General features: G+C 33.5%; 1 protein-coding gene across 1 annotated transcript; it reads left to right on the top strand.

Moving 5' to 3' along the window:
• The first annotated feature begins 1259 nt into the window (after positions 1-1259).
• LOC111712851 (protein msta) lies at positions 1260-17904 on the top strand. Its single transcript, XM_023487599.1, has 5 exons — positions 1260-2033; positions 6250-6368; positions 10592-10672; positions 16492-16628; positions 17091-17904. Exons 1-5 carry the CDS (start codon positions 1324-1326, stop codon positions 17355-17357), a joined length of 1314 nt encoding a protein of 437 aa, XP_023343367.1. The 5' UTR covers positions 1260-1323; the 3' UTR covers positions 17358-17904.
• The last annotated feature ends 676 nt before the right edge of the window (positions 17905-18580 follow it).

Raw genomic sequence — 18580 nt, 5'->3', positions numbered from 1 at the left:
CCCCCCCCCCCCCGCCACTTCAGGAACCTGTAAAAAAACACCTGTTTTTAAGTCGTGGATTTGGGGGGAAAAAAAGATGATAAAAAATATGAGTCTCAGAACTTATATACACCCCTGGCCGAGACTAAGATCATGGCTAGATGAACCAGATGAGATCAAAAACCCACCGCAGACTAAATTTACAAAGTGTGTACTAACACTCAATAAAGCAATAAATCAGAGTTAAACATCTTGTTCAAGATTTTATTGTTTAGCTTGAGGAGATTCATCAAATTAGGGTCGTAAACTTATCATTCATTCATTTATCCGCTTTTCTAACCAGACACATTGTTATACAATACTTTAAAGGATTTGAGTTTTTGCCACACACTCAAATGTTCTAATCCTTATATCTATGCAACCTTACGGTGTAAATCTATGATATTTTAAACTTAGATTATTTAATCCTACAGAATTCATAGTTTGAAATATCAATGGTCTATGACGTTGGGTTACAGAGATATAAGGATTAGAAAATAAGAGTTTGTGTCAAAGACTCAAATCCATTATAAGAAACGGAGATCTGAAATATAAAAGTTTACAAAAACTCCAATGCAAACTATAAAGACGACTTTTTTCACACAAAGGATGATTATTATACTGTTGGTTATTGACTAAACACGGAATAAGGTTAAAAAAATGGGTAAAGAATGTGAATAAAAAGAAAAGGCAGATATAATATGTAATTATTCAGGGTTTTTGTTTTTCTTTACCAAATCATTAAATGAGACAAAGACCACATTTAAGGGAGAAAACTTAATTTAAACTTGGGATCGTCATATTTGAAGAGTTTTAAGTCGTCTTTACAGTTGCATCCTTTGTGGGTAAACCTGTACATAAAAGAAGAGTATGAGATAAAAAATCTATATAAATTGAAATGAAAGATGAGGAACAAAAATATAATCTTGGTTCAGTTTGATTTGGTTTAATTTTCAATTTACATTTCTAGATTGGAATAGAATGAGGGATGTTAAACTGATGTAAGTAGAGATTCGTTTATACAGCATTCCCAGTCTTAAACTGCATTTTACGTTCCTTTAAAATCTCCATCGATCCTCTAAAGGAAATTTATGTGATTTCAAGAATATTTTATTATCTTGCTGAAATTAAATTATGTAAACCCGGGGTTCAAGTATTGTTCACCTCGGAAAGAAAATTAAGAATAGAAAGTTATTCCTGGGTGGAAAGCTGAGAAGTAGGATTTGTTTTCTCTTCTCCTGTGTAGTCTCGACCCATCCGGAGTAAGAATAGACAGAAGAGATTCGCCTCGTCTTTTATAACAGAATGCCGGAATCAGATAAATCTAACAAAGTTGTCATTAAATCCGAGGAGAACCAAGGACGGTATCTGGTAGCAGGAGCAGATCTGGAGGACGGAGACATTATTCTTAGTGAATATCCTGTAGTAGCTGGACCCCTGTATACCCGGAGTAAACCGGTTTGCCTGGCTTGTTTAATGATAGTCGGAGAGAACTCCTACAGGTGCAATAAATGCAATTTTCCTTTGTGCGATGAGAAATGTGAGGAAGGAGTTTTGCACCAGGAGGAGTGCAAAATTTTCAAGAGCGCAAACTTTAGTCCTCAGATAGAAGATTGGAATTCATTTTGTCCGATCTATTCATGCATCACTGTTTTAAGAACCCTGATATTAAGAGACACGGATCCGGAGGGTTGGAAGATAGTGGACGCGTTAATGGATCATGACAAGGAAAGAACGGAGAGAGATTCTCCAACCTGGAAAATTCATGAACTCCTGGTTGTTAGTTTTATATTAAAAACCTTAGGACTAGAACAGTTTACCCACCTGGAGATAAGACGAGCCATCGGTATTCTCCGAACCAACTCCGTTAAGCTGGAGAGCAGGGTTGGGTTTGGTGAGGGGATAGCAATCTATCCAACCTATTCATTTGCCAACCACAGCTGCCTTTGCAACTCCCATACTAAGAAGTATAAGGATCTCAGGCTTGAACTAATAGCTCAGACTTCAATAAAANACTGACCTATATATATTAAGTAGTTTACTAAAAGTTGTGAGGGATCTATGGAAACATCATTTGTCAGAGGAAGATATAAATGTTGATGGATCAGGAGAGTAGACAGCGAGGCAGGAAAAGGATTTAGCTGGGGTAAATATAATCAATTATAAGTATTAAGCTGTACCCTGTACATGGTTTGTACATTGCAATATGTACTGTCAACTGTGTGCTTTAAGCATAGTTTGTATTGTGTTTTGTTTATCATGTATTTTGTACTCTATGCTGTCTAGAGTTTACTGTACAGTTTGCTGTGTACTGATAAATTTACTTTGTACTGTACAAATTAATGTGTACTGTACAAATTACTCTGAACTGTAAAATTTACTTTGTACTGTACAATTTACTGCGTACTGTACAATTTACTGCGTACTGTACAATTTACTGCGTACTGTGCAATTTACTGCGTACTGTACAATTTACTTTGTACGTTACAATTTACTTTGTACTGTACGATTTACTTTCTACTGAACCATTTACTGCGTACTGTATTTTACATGGTTACCCAAAAAAGGACTAAACAGATTTTATCTTCTTTCTTTAATTCATAGTTCCATGCAGCTGTAAACTTATTTATTAATTTGTAATTACAAAATTGAATTTAAAGAAGGTGACTATAGAGTTTCCATTCGCTATATGCGCAAAAATAGCTCAAAACTTGATCTGTAGTCTAACTTACCTGTGCAAATTCAAAATTTATCTTGTTAACGTTGCATGCAACAATAAAAAATGCAGGTGACCGAATTTAAAATCTTTTATTATTTTCAGAATTCCTGGTTATCATAAAGTTTTATTCTCTATGGGTAATCCTGTATAAGTTGAGTCTAGATACTTGCTAGTTGCTACCAACTACCAGGTCCTGGGTAATCAACCAGAAGAAGTCCAACGGTTCCGAGACAACAGTTCAAACCTCATTGCGTTGAATAAACATCAGACCAAGGAGGGAGCGGAAGAGGAAAGAATGGGGAGGAGGAGAGGGGTAGAGGGGAAGATGATATGGGAGGAGGAGAGGGGTAGATTATATAGGAGGAGGAGATAGTGTAGATGATATGGGAAGAGGAGAGGGGTAGATTATATGGGAGGAGTAGATGGGGTAGATGATATGGGAGGAGAGCGGTAGGCAGGCGGCCATGAGCCACCACTGTTTCCCCTTCCGGGCCACCACATTTGACTCTTCTGGGTAAAACACCATTTCCAAATGATTTAAATTTATTTGTATTTGTGTGGTATTTGTAATGAAAAGATGCCCTCGAGCGGGGGAAGGCAGGCGGCCATGAGCCACCACTGTTTCCTCTTCCGGGCCACATATTAGCTTTTTTCTCTTCCGGCAACCATGAGCCACACTATTTTCTCTTCTGTACCACCACATTTGACTCGACCGGGCAAAACTACTTTTTTAAACGATATATTTAGGGCTTTTAAAGTGTGATTTTCAAAAATCCAGCCGCGTCCTGCAGAGAAGATGGTAAGAGGAGTGAGGTACAGGAGTAAGGGCGAGAAGTAAGGATGATAATGGGTAGGAAAGATGGTAAAGATGAAAGTAAAAGGAAGGTGGTAAAAAAGAGGGAGGAAAAGATAAGAAGGTTGGGCGAAATAGAGGGAAAAAGAAGATAGCAAGTAGAGAGAAATAGGGACAAAGCAGATGAAACAAGATTGGTTGAACTGGAAGGAAAGGAGAAGAAAACAATCAATAGAAGAAAATATGGTATTTACATCTAAAGCACGTTTTCTTACCAGGATAGGTGATCAGCTGATTAAAAAATGTGTTGTGGGTGGGTTGGGGGGGGGGGCGACTGAGAAAAGGGAGATGTGTTGAGAAGGGGAATATGAGAGGGGGAAAGTAGGGTGACATATGATTGAAGAAGAGGGGAAGAGACATGTTGGAAAATGGAACAAGGTGAAGGGGAAAATAGTTAGGAGGGGAGGGCCGGGAATGGAGAGAAAGTAAAGCATATGTGGGTAAGTGGGGGGAGGGGGATTTAATAAAAAACTTGTAGTATGTGTATTAAAATATTCAAAAAATAATTTAAAATTTTAAAATTTAATTTCAAAAATAAGCTTTAATTGTGAACCATTATATGTTTACTTTGCTTGTCCGTCTGTTTGTGTCCAATGAACGTCAAAACGGCTGAACCGATTGAGCCCAAATTTTTTGTGGGACCTTACGTGACACGAGTGAAGGTTTATGGATGAATAAATTTTCAAAAATTTGCTCCTAACAAAATTCGATTTTTGAAAATTTTGAAAATCCACGAAATTTTTTGTTTGTTTTTGTTTTTGTTTTACAATGTATACAAAAAGAAAATGTTCAAAATTGAAATAGAAGATGAGCACAATGCGCCCTAAAAGCCTAGTAACTTGTAATTTATCTATTTTTTTTATCAAATTCGCTTTTGCTTATTTATTTGTTTATTTAAATATGAACCAAAATACTAAATTTTTAAAGACTCTATTTATTCTTTTACAACGGTACCCTGAATACCTTTTTATATTAATTTTTATGTATTGCAATTATTCTTCATTTTTTCTGTTGAATTCTTACCATCTCAGCTCCATAAATCCGCAATTGTAAATAATCCATTTTTTTACAAAGAAAAATTTGGATATCTCATTAATTCTTGATCGTACAAAGGTTTTAAGGACTTTTACTGGAAAGAATCAGACTTCTTCAGACCATGGCCGGTAAACAACATGTTCAGTTTGATTCTAAATCCTCTTTATTCTTTGAAAATACTGGAGAGAACTGTAGTTGAATGAGAAGATAAATCTTAATTTATAAAATCTAGCATTGTTTTATGATATGTATTCTTAGTTCATACAAAATACTATGGACTCCAGTCCTCGCATAAATCATTCATGTATTTTGTATTATATATAACTCATATATTTTGTATTACACAATATACATAACGCATGGTACAAAGAGTAGGACTACTGTAGAGTGTGGGTAGAGTTAGATCTGGGCCTGAATTAAACCTTTTTCATCTGTTCGAAAACGGTTAGTAAAATCAACTTACCGTTATGGCCCTTTAGTTTACCGTTCATTTTTAAGTAATAACACAAAAGCATAAAAAGCTAATTTTCGTTCGCTACGAAACTTTACCGTTAATGTTAAAAAACATCCCTGTGTTAGCATAACTAACCCCAGGCCTAGGCAGCGAAACAATTTAGAAATAAAAGCGATAAGAAGGTTCGATGCACATATTTTTGAAATGACTGCAGTGGCTTCAAATTAGCCACGAAAGAGTGTGTTATAGGAAGAGACAAAGTAGACTTGGGATTGGGATGAAAAGGAGAAAATGTTGATAAAGAAGGACGGAGAGAAGAGGATGCTAATAGAGCATAACGAAAAGAAGAGGATAGTGAGAGAGAAGGACGGAAAAGAGAGGATGTTGAGAAAGAAGGACGAAAGGAGAAGATGTTGATAAAGAAGGACAGAAATACCAGGTTTCTAATAGAGAAGAACGGAAAAGAGAGGAAAGTGATAAAGAAGGACGGAAAGAACAGGATGCTAATAAAGCAGACCGAAAAGGAGAAAATAGTGATCGAAAATGACAGAAAGGAGAAGATGTTGATAGAGAAGGACGGTAAGGAGAGATTGTGAATATAGAAAGACGGAATGGAGAGGACGTTAATAGAGAAGACAGGAGAGGATGTGTATATAGGTAAGACCGGAACAAAGGGTATATTGATAGAGAAAAAGAGGATGTTGATAGAGAACGATGAAAAGGAGAGGATGTTGTTTAAATAGGAAAAAAGGAAAGGATGTTGATAGAGAAGGACGGAAAGGACCGATTGTTAATAGACAAGGACGGAAAGGACAGAATGTTGATAGAGAAGGACGAAAATGAGAGAATATTGTTAGTTAAGGGCGGAAAGAAGATGTTGTTTGGAAGAGCGAAAAGGTGAGGATGTTGATCGATAAGGACGAAAAGGAGAGGATGCTGATAGAGAAGGACGAACAGGAGAGAATGTTGATAGAAAAGGACGGAAAGCTGAGAGGATGTTGATAGAAAAGGACGGAAATGGGAGAACGTTGATAGAAAAAGACGAAATAGAGAAAATGTTAATAAACAAAGGCAGAAAGGAGAATATAAAGAATGAATAGGAATGATCGAATTCATTAAATATAATTATTAATAGTTTATTCTCCAAATATTAGTAAATATATATGTTTCAGGGGAAATAGTGTGGACTCGGTATACAACTCCACAATTGGGAAATTTCCAGAGAATCGCCGACATTCAGAGAACGTGGCATTTTCAGTGTTCTTGCGCACGTTGTCAGGATCCAACAGGTAACCCTTGTCATTTTAGACTTTAGTAAGGAGTGTGTCCTTTTGAGTAGATTATTTAAGAATATACAAGTTTTCAGTGAAGAAAAGATTAAGGTGAAAAAATAATATTTATTATTATAAAATTATAAAAACTAATTAGTTTTTATTAACCATTTTTTAAAGGTGTACACAATATCTGCCCGCAGATGTTTCAATAATTGACAATTAAAGTTGAGTTCGATTAAAAAAAAAACCCATCAATAATACCAAGCTCAATCGCTAAAGCTATGATGTATCGGAAACTAAATTTTGTTTTCCTGAAGATTCCCCATTTATAGTAGATTTCTTGTTTTTGGTAGATTTTCTGGTTTTGTGTAGATTTCCTGGTTTTGTGTAAATTTCCTGTTTCTATTAGATTCCTTTTTTTGGTAGATTTTCTGTATCTAGTATTGATTTTCTGTTACTGGTTGATTTTCTTTTTCTGGTATATTTCTTGTTTCTGGTAAAAATTCTGTTTCTAAGTACGGTGTCTTAGGAAGAAAAAAAATCATTGTTTGAAATCTTTTTTCTGAATTTTTGATAAGTTGTTGAAAAGAAATTGACAGGTATTGTTCTGTTTTATTTTTATATTTATGATTTGAAAGAACATCTGCTGCCAGTTTGTCACATTTAGAAATTCCGTCACAGTTCTCAATAATCTAGATCTAAGGGATTGTAGATGTAATTTCAAGTTACACTCCATTTATAAAGTGGCATGTCTGATTAACAGCGGTAACCTTCCTGATCATCGACGACGGAGATATCCTTAATTTTCTAGCTGAAATTGGAAGTGCCTCTCTACAGAGGGAAGTTGCGTTTACAGTTCCTTTAAAAGAAGAATATTCAAATTTGAATCAATGATATTTCAACAAAAGAGCATAAAAAAATATGATTAAAACTTGTTTTTACCTGTAAAACAAGAAAAATAATACTTTTCATTAATTTTTTTAAAGTGTCGCAACATCTTAATTTGATCTTACTAACTACTTTATGTAGCCCTAAACATGTACATTTCATAACATGAGAGCACCTGCTTTTAGATATAGTTTAAAACAAGTAATCGGCAAAATGCTCAGAAATTATTGCGTAAGAGCTATCAACCTTTTAATCACTGTGAGGAAGAACCCAACAAGCAAGAGATACAAACAAAGATAATAGAATATATATTAGAGGGGAATTTACTTGAAAAAAGTGTAAAACGGCCATTTTGTTGTACTGTTTCCATACTGTAGGTGTACTTCACATATTTATGCTATATAACCTTTTGGGCCCTGGAACATCATTTTATAGAAAATCTAAAATTAATATTAAAAGAATTCCAAGTTATAAAATAGGCTGGTTTCATAATTGACCAATGATCATTTAACATAGACTCTATTCCTTTCACTTTACAAACGATGATTTTCCGTTAGAACTATAAATCAAATCAAGGAGAATTGAATACAAGGAGGGGGCAATAGGGTTTCCGTACACTTTGCTGTGACGTTTTTGGACTGCTGGAGTACTAGTTTTTGCGTAACAACAATAATAAAGGCAGCCGATCTAATGTAAACAAACATGAGTTATGTATACGGTGAATCTTCATCTAACGCCAGAGATGCACCCAAGGAGAATTGAAAACAAGGAGGGGGCAATAGGGTTTCCGTACACTTTGCTGTGACGTTTTTGGGCTGCTGGAGAACTAGTTTTTGCGTAACAACAATAATAAAGATTGTAAACAATAACACAAATGATAAACTCATGTTTGTTTACATTAGATCGGCTGCCTTTATTATTGTTGTTACGCAAAATACGTCACAGCAAAGTGTACGGAAACCCTATTGCCCCCTCCTTGTATTCAATTCTACTTGGATGCACCAAATGTCTGTTTATCATTTGTGTTATTGTTTACAATCTTTATTATTGTTGTTACGCAAAAACTAGTTCTCCAGCAGTCCAAATACGTCACTGCAAAGTGTACGGAAACCCTATTGCCCCCTCCTTGTATTCGATTCTCCTTGAATTAAATGATGTTTTTAATTCACCTAATTCATTTTAAAAAGTTTATTTAACATACTGTATTAATGTACTCTACTGCATATAATTTGTGAACATTTACATGATTTGTACACTTTGAACTCCCTTTCATTGATTCTAACTTCTAATTTTCAGTTTAAAAAATATTTTAATGGTAAAATATTTTATATGAAAATGAACCCCTTTCAGAAATCATTATTTACAACTACTTTACAAGTAAGTTAAGGGAATTTTACTTTGGCAAGGGTTTTCAAGGCCAATTTTGAACAGAAAAAATCGAAAGTGCATCGAGGGATGTTTTGTAGACAAAGTTGGTCGAGGGAACCGAAAAAGTAGTTGTACATAAACAATTTTATAGTCTTTTGAGATGAAAATGCGAGATTTTTTTCACTAAAAATTTGCAGTGTGAATGATTATTTTATACTTAATTGCCTCAAGGGCCGGGGCGTAAAGTAACCTAACGTTGGGGGAATCATAGTACGGTAATATTGGTCAAAAGGAGGTAAAAAGTTTTTTTATTTCTTGGCAATCTCTAAATCTAAAATCTTCAAATAAAGGGCGGGGAGTGCTCAGAATTGCCAGTTTATTTATACAATATTTATATAAAATACACAATACATTATCCACTACGGGCTCTTAATCCATTTCTCACTTGAAACCATCATTAATCCTATCCTGCTCTCACCAGAAACAAATCAAATTCAACGAGCTTTCCGATATTTAATATTTCAAACTTTCAATTTCTGAAACTGACTTTAACTGTAAAAGATTAATTGAATATCGAAGGGTTTTGAGGGAAACATTTATAAATATATTTTCTATTTTATGAAATATTTTGTTTAATACAGGGTAACTCATAACATATTTTTTGTGGCAACTCACATGACCGGTTGGAAATTCTAGCCAGGAAAAAAATGTCGACAATTATCATTTTAGAAAATGCACAAATCCACGAAAGTTTGAGAACGATTAAAAGTGGCGACTTTTTAGAGCAACAATTAAAAGCATTTTAAAAGTTTATATTGCAAAATAAAAACAAATATGTGATGTTTATCCGGCAAAATTAATATTTTCTAAGATGAGGATTGATTCTATTTCTCTATGTACCCTCCTTAGCACGCGGTGCTCTTTATTGGCTGAGATTAAAGTAATGAAGTGGGTTGAGTGTTTTCTAAGAGCAGTTTCAGTTCATCTACAATACAATACAAACCCACATCCTTCACTGTACAATCAATCAGTTTACAGCAGAAAACCTAACTTTGTATGAGATTCAAATACTGTCCGTGCTCTCCAAAGCGGTAGGAAAATTGGGAAAATTTAAAGAAAAAATCGAATATGAAGAAGAAAAAATCAGCTTTTTGTAAACCTAATTCGACCTCACTCTTTCAAGTGTTATTATCCAGCTATAAATAATCATTCAAATATCTATAGCAGTAAGACTTCATTTTAATGTTCTCACAGGTTGCAAGCTCTCAGGGAAAAATCGATGAGAATTTCGTCAATTACTTCTCAAAAACTAAAGCAAAAGTTACAAAAAAGTATGTGTTAGGCACATCAAAGTTGACCCTGTCTTAAACTGGAATATATCATAGCAGTCCGAATTTACGTGTTCATTGTATACAGATGTACACTGTGTGGCTTTTTTCCTCCTCAGTCTTATTTTAGGTTTTATCTCTAATTGTTTCGGTTTGGTAGGATGCACGGCGTTTTGTGGAATTTAAAGCCATCTATCCATCTACCCTACAGGGTCACCCATGAAGAATAAGACTTCAGAGAGGACTGCACGGAATAAAAACTTGGGTTTTTTTTGCAAAATCATTAAATAATCCATTGAAAGAGCTGTATTCAGGACTGGAAACCTAATTCAACCTCAACATCGTAATATTCTAAGATTTATAAGTCGGCTCTACAGCCTCATCCTTCGCGGGTAACCCTGTATGTCAGCTCTAGTATGATACGGTTTGGCGAGCTATGCTATAGATAACAAACATACATACATATAATTATGACGCTCTGGTATATGGTTCTTGAGGTGAAATTTGTTGTCAATCCCACCAACAGAATAAATGATATTATTCATGTTAGGGACAAACAGATTTAGGCGTTTTTCACCAAATAGAAGATTCTATCATCCCTTCAACCAAAAAATATTGTTGGAATAAATATTTGAATAAAAAATATTATTTTAGAGTTTGGAACTATGCTGAGTGGGTTGATGTGTAGAGAGGGATGTCCAGGAATTCTTCTTCCTAAACATTCAAATATTTTAGGTAAAGGAATTGAGTCTTTGGAACAAAATCAAATGTTTAAACCACAAGATCATTAGAATCCGATCTTGTATTCCTTTGATATTTCAAACTCAGATTATTTGATTTAAAAGAATTCATAGTTTGAAATATCTAAGGTCTACAACATTTAGTTCCAAAGATATAGTGATTAGAAAATCAGAGTTTGTGGCAAAGACTCAATTCCTATATTATGGTTTGTTTTACTCATGGTTCAAGCTTTACTTCAGATATAATCTTAAACAGATTGTTCGCAAAAAGGAAAGATGGTACAGGTTTACGTAAATTAAATTCTATATTGATCGCAACTATTTTCACTTCTATCTGTTGCGTCTATAAGGATAAAATTGTTAAAAACAACTCATACCGAAGAACGTAGGAGTTGCATTTTTCCACTCCGTAAATAATTCATTTAAATTTAAACTATTCATCAACAACCTACAATGTCGAATTCAATTTGATGCAAGTGTATATAGTTGATATTTTATAATACTTTTTATACGTTGTGTTTAAATTAAAATTTTGTTTAAACTTGTTTTTTCGGTGGCACTGGATTTTCGAACATTGCAGGAATTTATGAAAATGTCATCTCTATTCTCAAAAATCCTCGAAATTTCAGGAATGAATATTTTCAAAAGTAAGATCATATAAAATTAAAATATTATAGAATATAAACTATATACGTGTTACGCGACGAAATCAGGCCGTTTAATTTCAAAATAAAGAATACTTTTCCAGAGTTCACCTAGTTCATCTAGTCTGCTGGTACAATTGTAAATCCAAAAACTCAAAATGTACCATAATATGACTATCAAAATACTGACTAAACAGATATATTTATTGAATTTATTCATTAAAACGTTTTCTGTGAAAAGATATAACACTTTCAATTTCAACCATAGAGAATAGAATATATAGAGAGGAATTAACTTGAAAAAAGTGTAAAACGGCCATTTTGTTGTACTGTTTCCATACTGCAGGTGTACTTCACATATTTATGCTATATAACCTGTTGGGCCCTGGAATATCATTTTATAGAAAATCTAAAATTATTGTTAAAAGAAAACCAAATTATGAAATAGGCTGGTTTCATAATTGACCAATGATCATTTCACATAGACTCTATGCCTTCCACTTTACAAACGATGATTTGCCGTTATAACTATAAATCAAATGATGTTTTTATTCACCTAATTCATTATAAAGTTTATTTAACAGTTTAAAAAATTCAAAATTCAAATGGATAGTCTAGGGAACATACTGTATTAATGTACTCTACTTCATATAATTTGTGAACATTTACATGATTTGTACACTTTGAACTCCCTTTCAGGCTGAAAGGGACTGAAAAAATTCATACCGAGAGATTCTTTTAATTCCTCTCTATATATTCTATTCTCTATGATTCCAACGCATTTGAGCTGCAACTTTACATAATGGTAAAAGTAAAAGTTTCGGGTATATGTTTCTAGTAACACTGATGTGTACTGTAACAAGAGGATAGGCAAAATACAATCTTAAAACTGGTTTCTTTATGTTGATCGTACTGTAAACTCCACGGAATCCATGTAATCCGTCTAGGGGCATTCCTGCTTCGTACCAGGAGCTCCAGGGGGACTTGAGCTAGAGACCATATGGTCGCGAAACAATACGAATACATCAAATTGAATTCGACAATTGTAGGTTTTAATATCTGAATCTAAATTTAGCTAAATTAGTTACGATCTAAGTGGAAAAATGCAACTCTGTGAATTAGTATAGACATTTTTGATAATTTTCTCCTTATAGACGCAACAGATAGAAGTAAAATAAGTTGCGATCGATATCGAATTAAATTCGATATCAGCCTATAACCCCTTTCATTCAAATATTTTAGGCAAAATCATTAGGATTATTTTACTCAGGGTTCAATCTTTACACTAGGTCTAATTTCACTTCTTTATGGAGAAACCTTTTTTTTCACTTGTTCATTTCAGCTTATTCTTTATTCTTCAATTTTTATCAAAAAAATCTCTTGGTGATTCTTATAATTTTGAAATTTTCCACTTCAGTTTAATATTTTAAATTAAACTTATTTATATCGGATAAATGGTTCTTCATGATGGATTTGGCATTTTTTCCCTTTGAAACAATTTGTTTCGGAATTTTGATAAAAATTTAAAGATCAATTAATCCAAAGTCTATTTATCCAATATAAGTTTGTCCCAGATCAATTTTTAAAAAAGATCAATTTATCCAAGATCAATTTATAATAAAGATCAACTCATCCAAGATAAATTTATCCAAGATCAATATATCATAAGGATCAATGTATCCAAGATCAATTTATCATAAAGATAAATTTATCCAATATCAGTTTATCCAGGATCAATTTATAGTAAAGATCAATTTATACCAGATCACTTTATCCAAGGTCAGTTAATCCAAGATAAAGTTATAAAAGATCAATTTATCAAAGATCAATTTATCCAAGATCAATTTATCCAAGATCAATTTATCCAAGATCAATTTATCCAATATCAATTTATCCAATATCAATTTATCCAGATCAATTTATCCAAGATCAATTTATCAAGGAGATTAACTTTTCCAAGATCAATTTATCCAAGGTTAATTTTTTCAATATCAATTTATCCATTGATATTTTATGCTGTTTAATCCTATCCTGTGTAATAATGATATGTTTTAAAATATTTTCAAACATGTTTTTTTGTAAAATATTTTCCGTTTCCTGTATTATCCTTCCTCCTTCCTTCCTGAGTTTATACACAACAGAAAATATATTTGCTGAGAGTGAGGTCTGGCAAGAGCCATTACTCTCAAATATTGATTTCCATCAAATCTTTCTGTTAAAAGTCCATAACTCTCAAACACCGATTTTCTAAGCCTAGTTTGAGAAAATAAATTCTATTATTCTGTTTCTTCATTAAAAAAACTAAGTTTATAGAAAAACTAAAGTATAGCCGGCAACATTTATAAATGTTGTTTTATAAAAAAAGAGTATCCTCTCAACAATTGGAAACTCAGTTATTTCCACTTATACATGAGTGAGATATACCTGACTTTCTCTTTTCAAAGGATTTTAGTCTTTGCCACAAACCCTGATATTCTTATACAAAGACCTTTTCAACCAAATGTCATGGACCATAGATATTTCAAACTATGAATTCTGTTTCTAGATCAAATAAATTAAGTTGGAAAAATCAAAGGTTTACATCAACAAATTACAAAGATATTTGATAGAAAATTTAAGTTTGTGGCAAAGAATTAATTCCTTTGAATAACATTAATTCTCTTTAGAAATGTTAAGTACAACATATATATATATATGAAAATAAAACATGAAAAGAAAATAAAGAATAGATGACAAGGAATTTAAAAACTTAAAACTTTGTTAATTTTCTTAAATTCTAGAAACGAAAAACTGTTCTTTTTTCTATGACAAAGTTAAAGCGTAAACAGGAATATGAAAATATTTATAAGGAAAATAAAAACCTAATGAGACGTAATTTAAATTCATAAAACTTTGTTAAAAGTTCAGTAAAATCTTGCAACGAAAAACAATTTCATTTAATACAATAAAGTTAAAGCGTATACGTGTATTTTTTGGATGTGAAAATATATTTGTATATATTTATATATGTAATCCATTATTATTCAACCAAAAAAGAGATTTACATTCTCATACACTCAAATAGATTATCAATTACAATAGGTGGTAACAGAGAAATGGACAAGTACAATAGATGGCAACGTAGAATTAGTACACTCTCAGTACAGCTGTATTCTTACGTCACAAGTGTCAACAGTTTTATGTGTCCGACAAAATTACCAATAATTGTGATAATAAAGTGCTGATTTTACAGTGAAATAAGTGCAATTTTGTGTTCTTCATTTTCTGTGTTTCCACTTTTTTATTTAATCTTGGAAAACATATGTCAACTAATGGGAGAGAATGTTGTCTTCCTTGTAATATTTGACGCTTGTGTAGTAGGTGTGTATATATATCTGTTCCAAGTGTCCGAGTATATAAATAGGTGTATATACAGGGTGTCTATTTTGGTCAATTTTGGTCGCCCACTATAGGTGTTCCCTGGGCTTTTCTTAGAGTTTAGATTGAGAATAGTAGATGTGGTATCAAACTTTTTGACAATGTCTCGGACAGCTTGCTTAGATGGAACTGTGGATTGAGGGAATTTGACCGTAAAATCTCTTCGAATATTAAGAAATCTAGTATTCCTTCTCCCAGTTGAATGTACGCGACGGTGTAAAGTTGATAGATACGATCTCTCACTTGGAGAGAACTGTGGTCGGGGCACCATTTCAGATTAATTAAAATAAATTGGGAATTTTTTACTCTAAATTCGGCGGATTTTCTTTAGCATGCATAGACAAAAAATTGTAAGAAACAATTCGCCACTACGGTATGAGTGCTCCATTGACATAATATGACCTCCAAAATGACCACTTGGAGGTCAAAAAGGTCAAAAGTGCCTTCGACGGAAATGTTAATGACATAAGAATAGTAAGAATGGATTCACCATGTGGATTTGCCCCTATTTCGGTACCCATGGCGGTATGAGTGCTCTATTGATATAATATGGCCTCCAAAATGACCACTTGGAGGTCAAAATGGGCAGTTGTGACCTCGGGAGTCAAATTTTCGAAAAAAAAGATTGAAAATGGATTTACCATGGGCGTTTACCCCTGTTTAGACACCCATGACGATATTTGTGTGCTATTAATATAATTTGACCTCCTAAAATGAGCCCTTTGAAATCAAATTTGTGGATAATGACCTCGGTGGTAAATTTTTTCAAAAACCAATATCATTGTTGAAACATGCATATGCTTTTACCTATAAAACGATACCTTGGATGGCTTGTGCTCTCTAAGACATAAGTTTACATTTGAGAATGTGTTCTTTTTTTGCGTGAACAGTCCCTTAAAAGGCCCCTGAAAAAAACTTACAACATTTTTGGCCTATTTAACTACCTAATACCTTGAACCTATCATATAAATGGACTAATAACAAATGAAAGCGTGAACATCATTTCTAAAGTAAAAATATTATTAATTAAAGTGATGACTTTTTTAAAGTTTTTTTTTTGTAATTTCAGATTCAGAAAAAATGTTTTATTTTTGTACCCTGGTGGGTTAGATAAAAAAATTTGATTGAAATAGCGAGCTGTGGATTGTACCAACTGATTTCAAAAAGAAAATTTTTACTGAATGTAACATGAGAAGGAAGGAAATGGTTGAATAGTTTCATTTATCCTAGTGGTTTAACTCTCTAGGGAGTAGTAGAACCATGTACAACCTGCCTTTATATATTTATATATTTATATACACTCCAACTTCAAGTTTTAATAATCCTAAAGTTAGAACTAATGAATCACTAGAAGTAGGTGAACTAGTGATGGAAGGTTGAACTACTAATTTAGGGAACTAGGGTGTAGAGTTGAACTTCTTTTCTTGTGTGCATGTTCATCTACTTGTAGTTTTTTATTTAATCTGAACCGCCCCCCCCCCTGAGAACTGGGAAATAAATGATATTTGGGGAAAAGAATATTAGTATTTTGATTTGTTGGTTGTAAAATTTAAGATTTGCCAGCAAAAAATGCAAAAAAAAAGCATATTCCGCTCTTCATGGTTTGGTTTAAATAATTGAAATGAAGTCTCAGATTATATATGTATATGGAGTAAATTATTGGAAATCTTATACACATAAAAATATTAAAATATCTTATAATCTGATAAATTTTTCTTCCTCTCCCCTTGGATATGAACCTGATGGTGTTTAGGTTCCCCCTGGAGCTGCTCCGTGTGTAAGAAGAGAATAGGAATCCTAACCGTAGAGAAGGTTATCAAGGAAGTCACGGAGGATATTGGCAAAAATAGAGAGGAATCAAACCAGGATTTAATTAAACTCATTCAGAAGGTTAGAACTTAATAAATACACTGTTAGAGGCTAACACTTTTAGTTGGGATCACGCTTAGCCACATCGATTGAACTTAATATCCACACCACCAACTGTAGGAAATAAAGGGGCATGCAGGAAACCCACCAATTCAGAAATGATTCAAGGAAAGAGATGGTTTGGAAACAGACTGAGATTTTAAATTTTTTAAAATTGATATTTTGACATTTAAAGCGGGATTGATCACCTATTACAGAATATGAATTATACCGTAATCTTTGAGTTTAAGAGAAAAATATAAATTTAACCACCCGACTTCTGCACCGAAAATTTGCGCAAACCGCAACCAAAGGAATTGAGTCTTTGCCACAAACTCTGAATTTATAAACTTTATATCTTTGGAACCCAATGTCGTAAATCTTTGATATTTCAAACTTATATTATTTGATCTATAACCAAGTTTCTCAATAAATAATATTTAGTACGAAGGAACGGTTCTGCATCCCAACCACTACCTACTCCTTGGTATTAAGGAGATCATCCTCCAGAGGTTGATGATGGACCTCAACAACAAGGAGAAATATAACAGACTCTCCAGGGAGGATAAGATCAGTTCTTTGAGCCTACGGAGCAAACTGTTCCGAGAGATTGTGTGTATCCTTGAGATTGTTGATTCTCCAGGTGCACCCTGGAGACAGAAACTGGAGAAGATGGAGAAAGAGGAGAAAGAACTCTTAAGACAACTTTAATTCATTCTTTTTAATAGTAAAAAATATAGAAAATTCGGGTTTTAACTGTTATTTTTTTTCTTCAAAACTTTACCCAGTTTTTGTACTTTCAGGAGTTATTATTTTTCTTTAATTTAGAAATATGAAATATTCTCTGATTATCTATAGTATTGCATTAGACCCTCACAGACTTCTTTTTATAAATATCTCCATAATTTCTGAAAATAATTTTATTACTCATGCACCAACTATATACTATTACGCTTTATTATTATTATAAACGCATTACTATGGCCGCCTCAGTTTAGTATATAAAAAGCATGGAAAATGGCCTTTGTGTGTTTTGAATTGAATAGCTGGCATTGTGCACAATATTGTTATCTGTTTTCATTATGTACGATGAGTATTTGTAAAGTGCAATATGCATTATTCAATTAGTTCATTTTTCTGTACATGACATTAATGTTGCATTAGCTAAATTATATTCGAATAATTATTCGGATCCGGTGCAGGTGAATCTTGCTACTTCTCATCCTTTTAATACCCCTCCCTGGACTTGGCAGCTTATTGTTAGNCCTAACGAAATCGGTCACCATCCCCTTCCCTCCTAGACCCGGTGTAGTGTTGGTTTACCACCCCCGTTCCCTCCTGGACCCGGTTCAATGTTAGTTTACCACCCAATTCCCTCCTGGACCCTGTGTATTGTTAGTTTACCAACCTCTTCCCTCCTAGACCTTGTGTATTGTTATAGTTAACCACCCCCTTCTCTCCTGGACCCGGTGTAGTGTTAGCTACCACCCCCACCCCCTCTCAGGTGCAGTGTAATATATGAGGATTGCATGTGAAAACGTATTGATATTTAACAACCACTAGACCCTATAGACCCAATCTACATTGTTAGATCAGATACAACCTAATCTACAAATTAGTTTCCTCACCATGCAACCGATACAGTCTAGAAACCATTCTCTTCATTAGGAATCATCATTCCTTATAATGATCAGCGATCATAATAGATTTTGATGAATTTTATGTATGTTTATATACAGGGTGAGTAAATAAAATGAGAACAACGTTGTTTTACAAAACATGATAAAAATAAGTTTATGGTTATGCGTCAAAACGGCTGAACCGATTGGGCAAAAACTGTTTTTGGCATCTTACATTACCCCAGGGAATTTCGATGAAGTTAAAGAATTTTGCGCAGAGGAATAAATGTTGGCAGACGACGCTGAACTCCAACC

The sequence above is a fragment of the Eurytemora carolleeae genome, unplaced genomic scaffold, assembly GCF_000591075.1.
Source record: "Eurytemora carolleeae unplaced genomic scaffold, Eaff_2.0 scaffold119, whole genome shotgun sequence".
Classification (NCBI taxonomy): Eukaryota; Metazoa; Arthropoda; class Copepoda; order Calanoida; family Temoridae; genus Eurytemora; species Eurytemora carolleeae.
The sequence above is the reverse complement of the archived record's forward strand: the minus strand, read 5'-3'. Positions and strand labels throughout refer to the sequence as shown.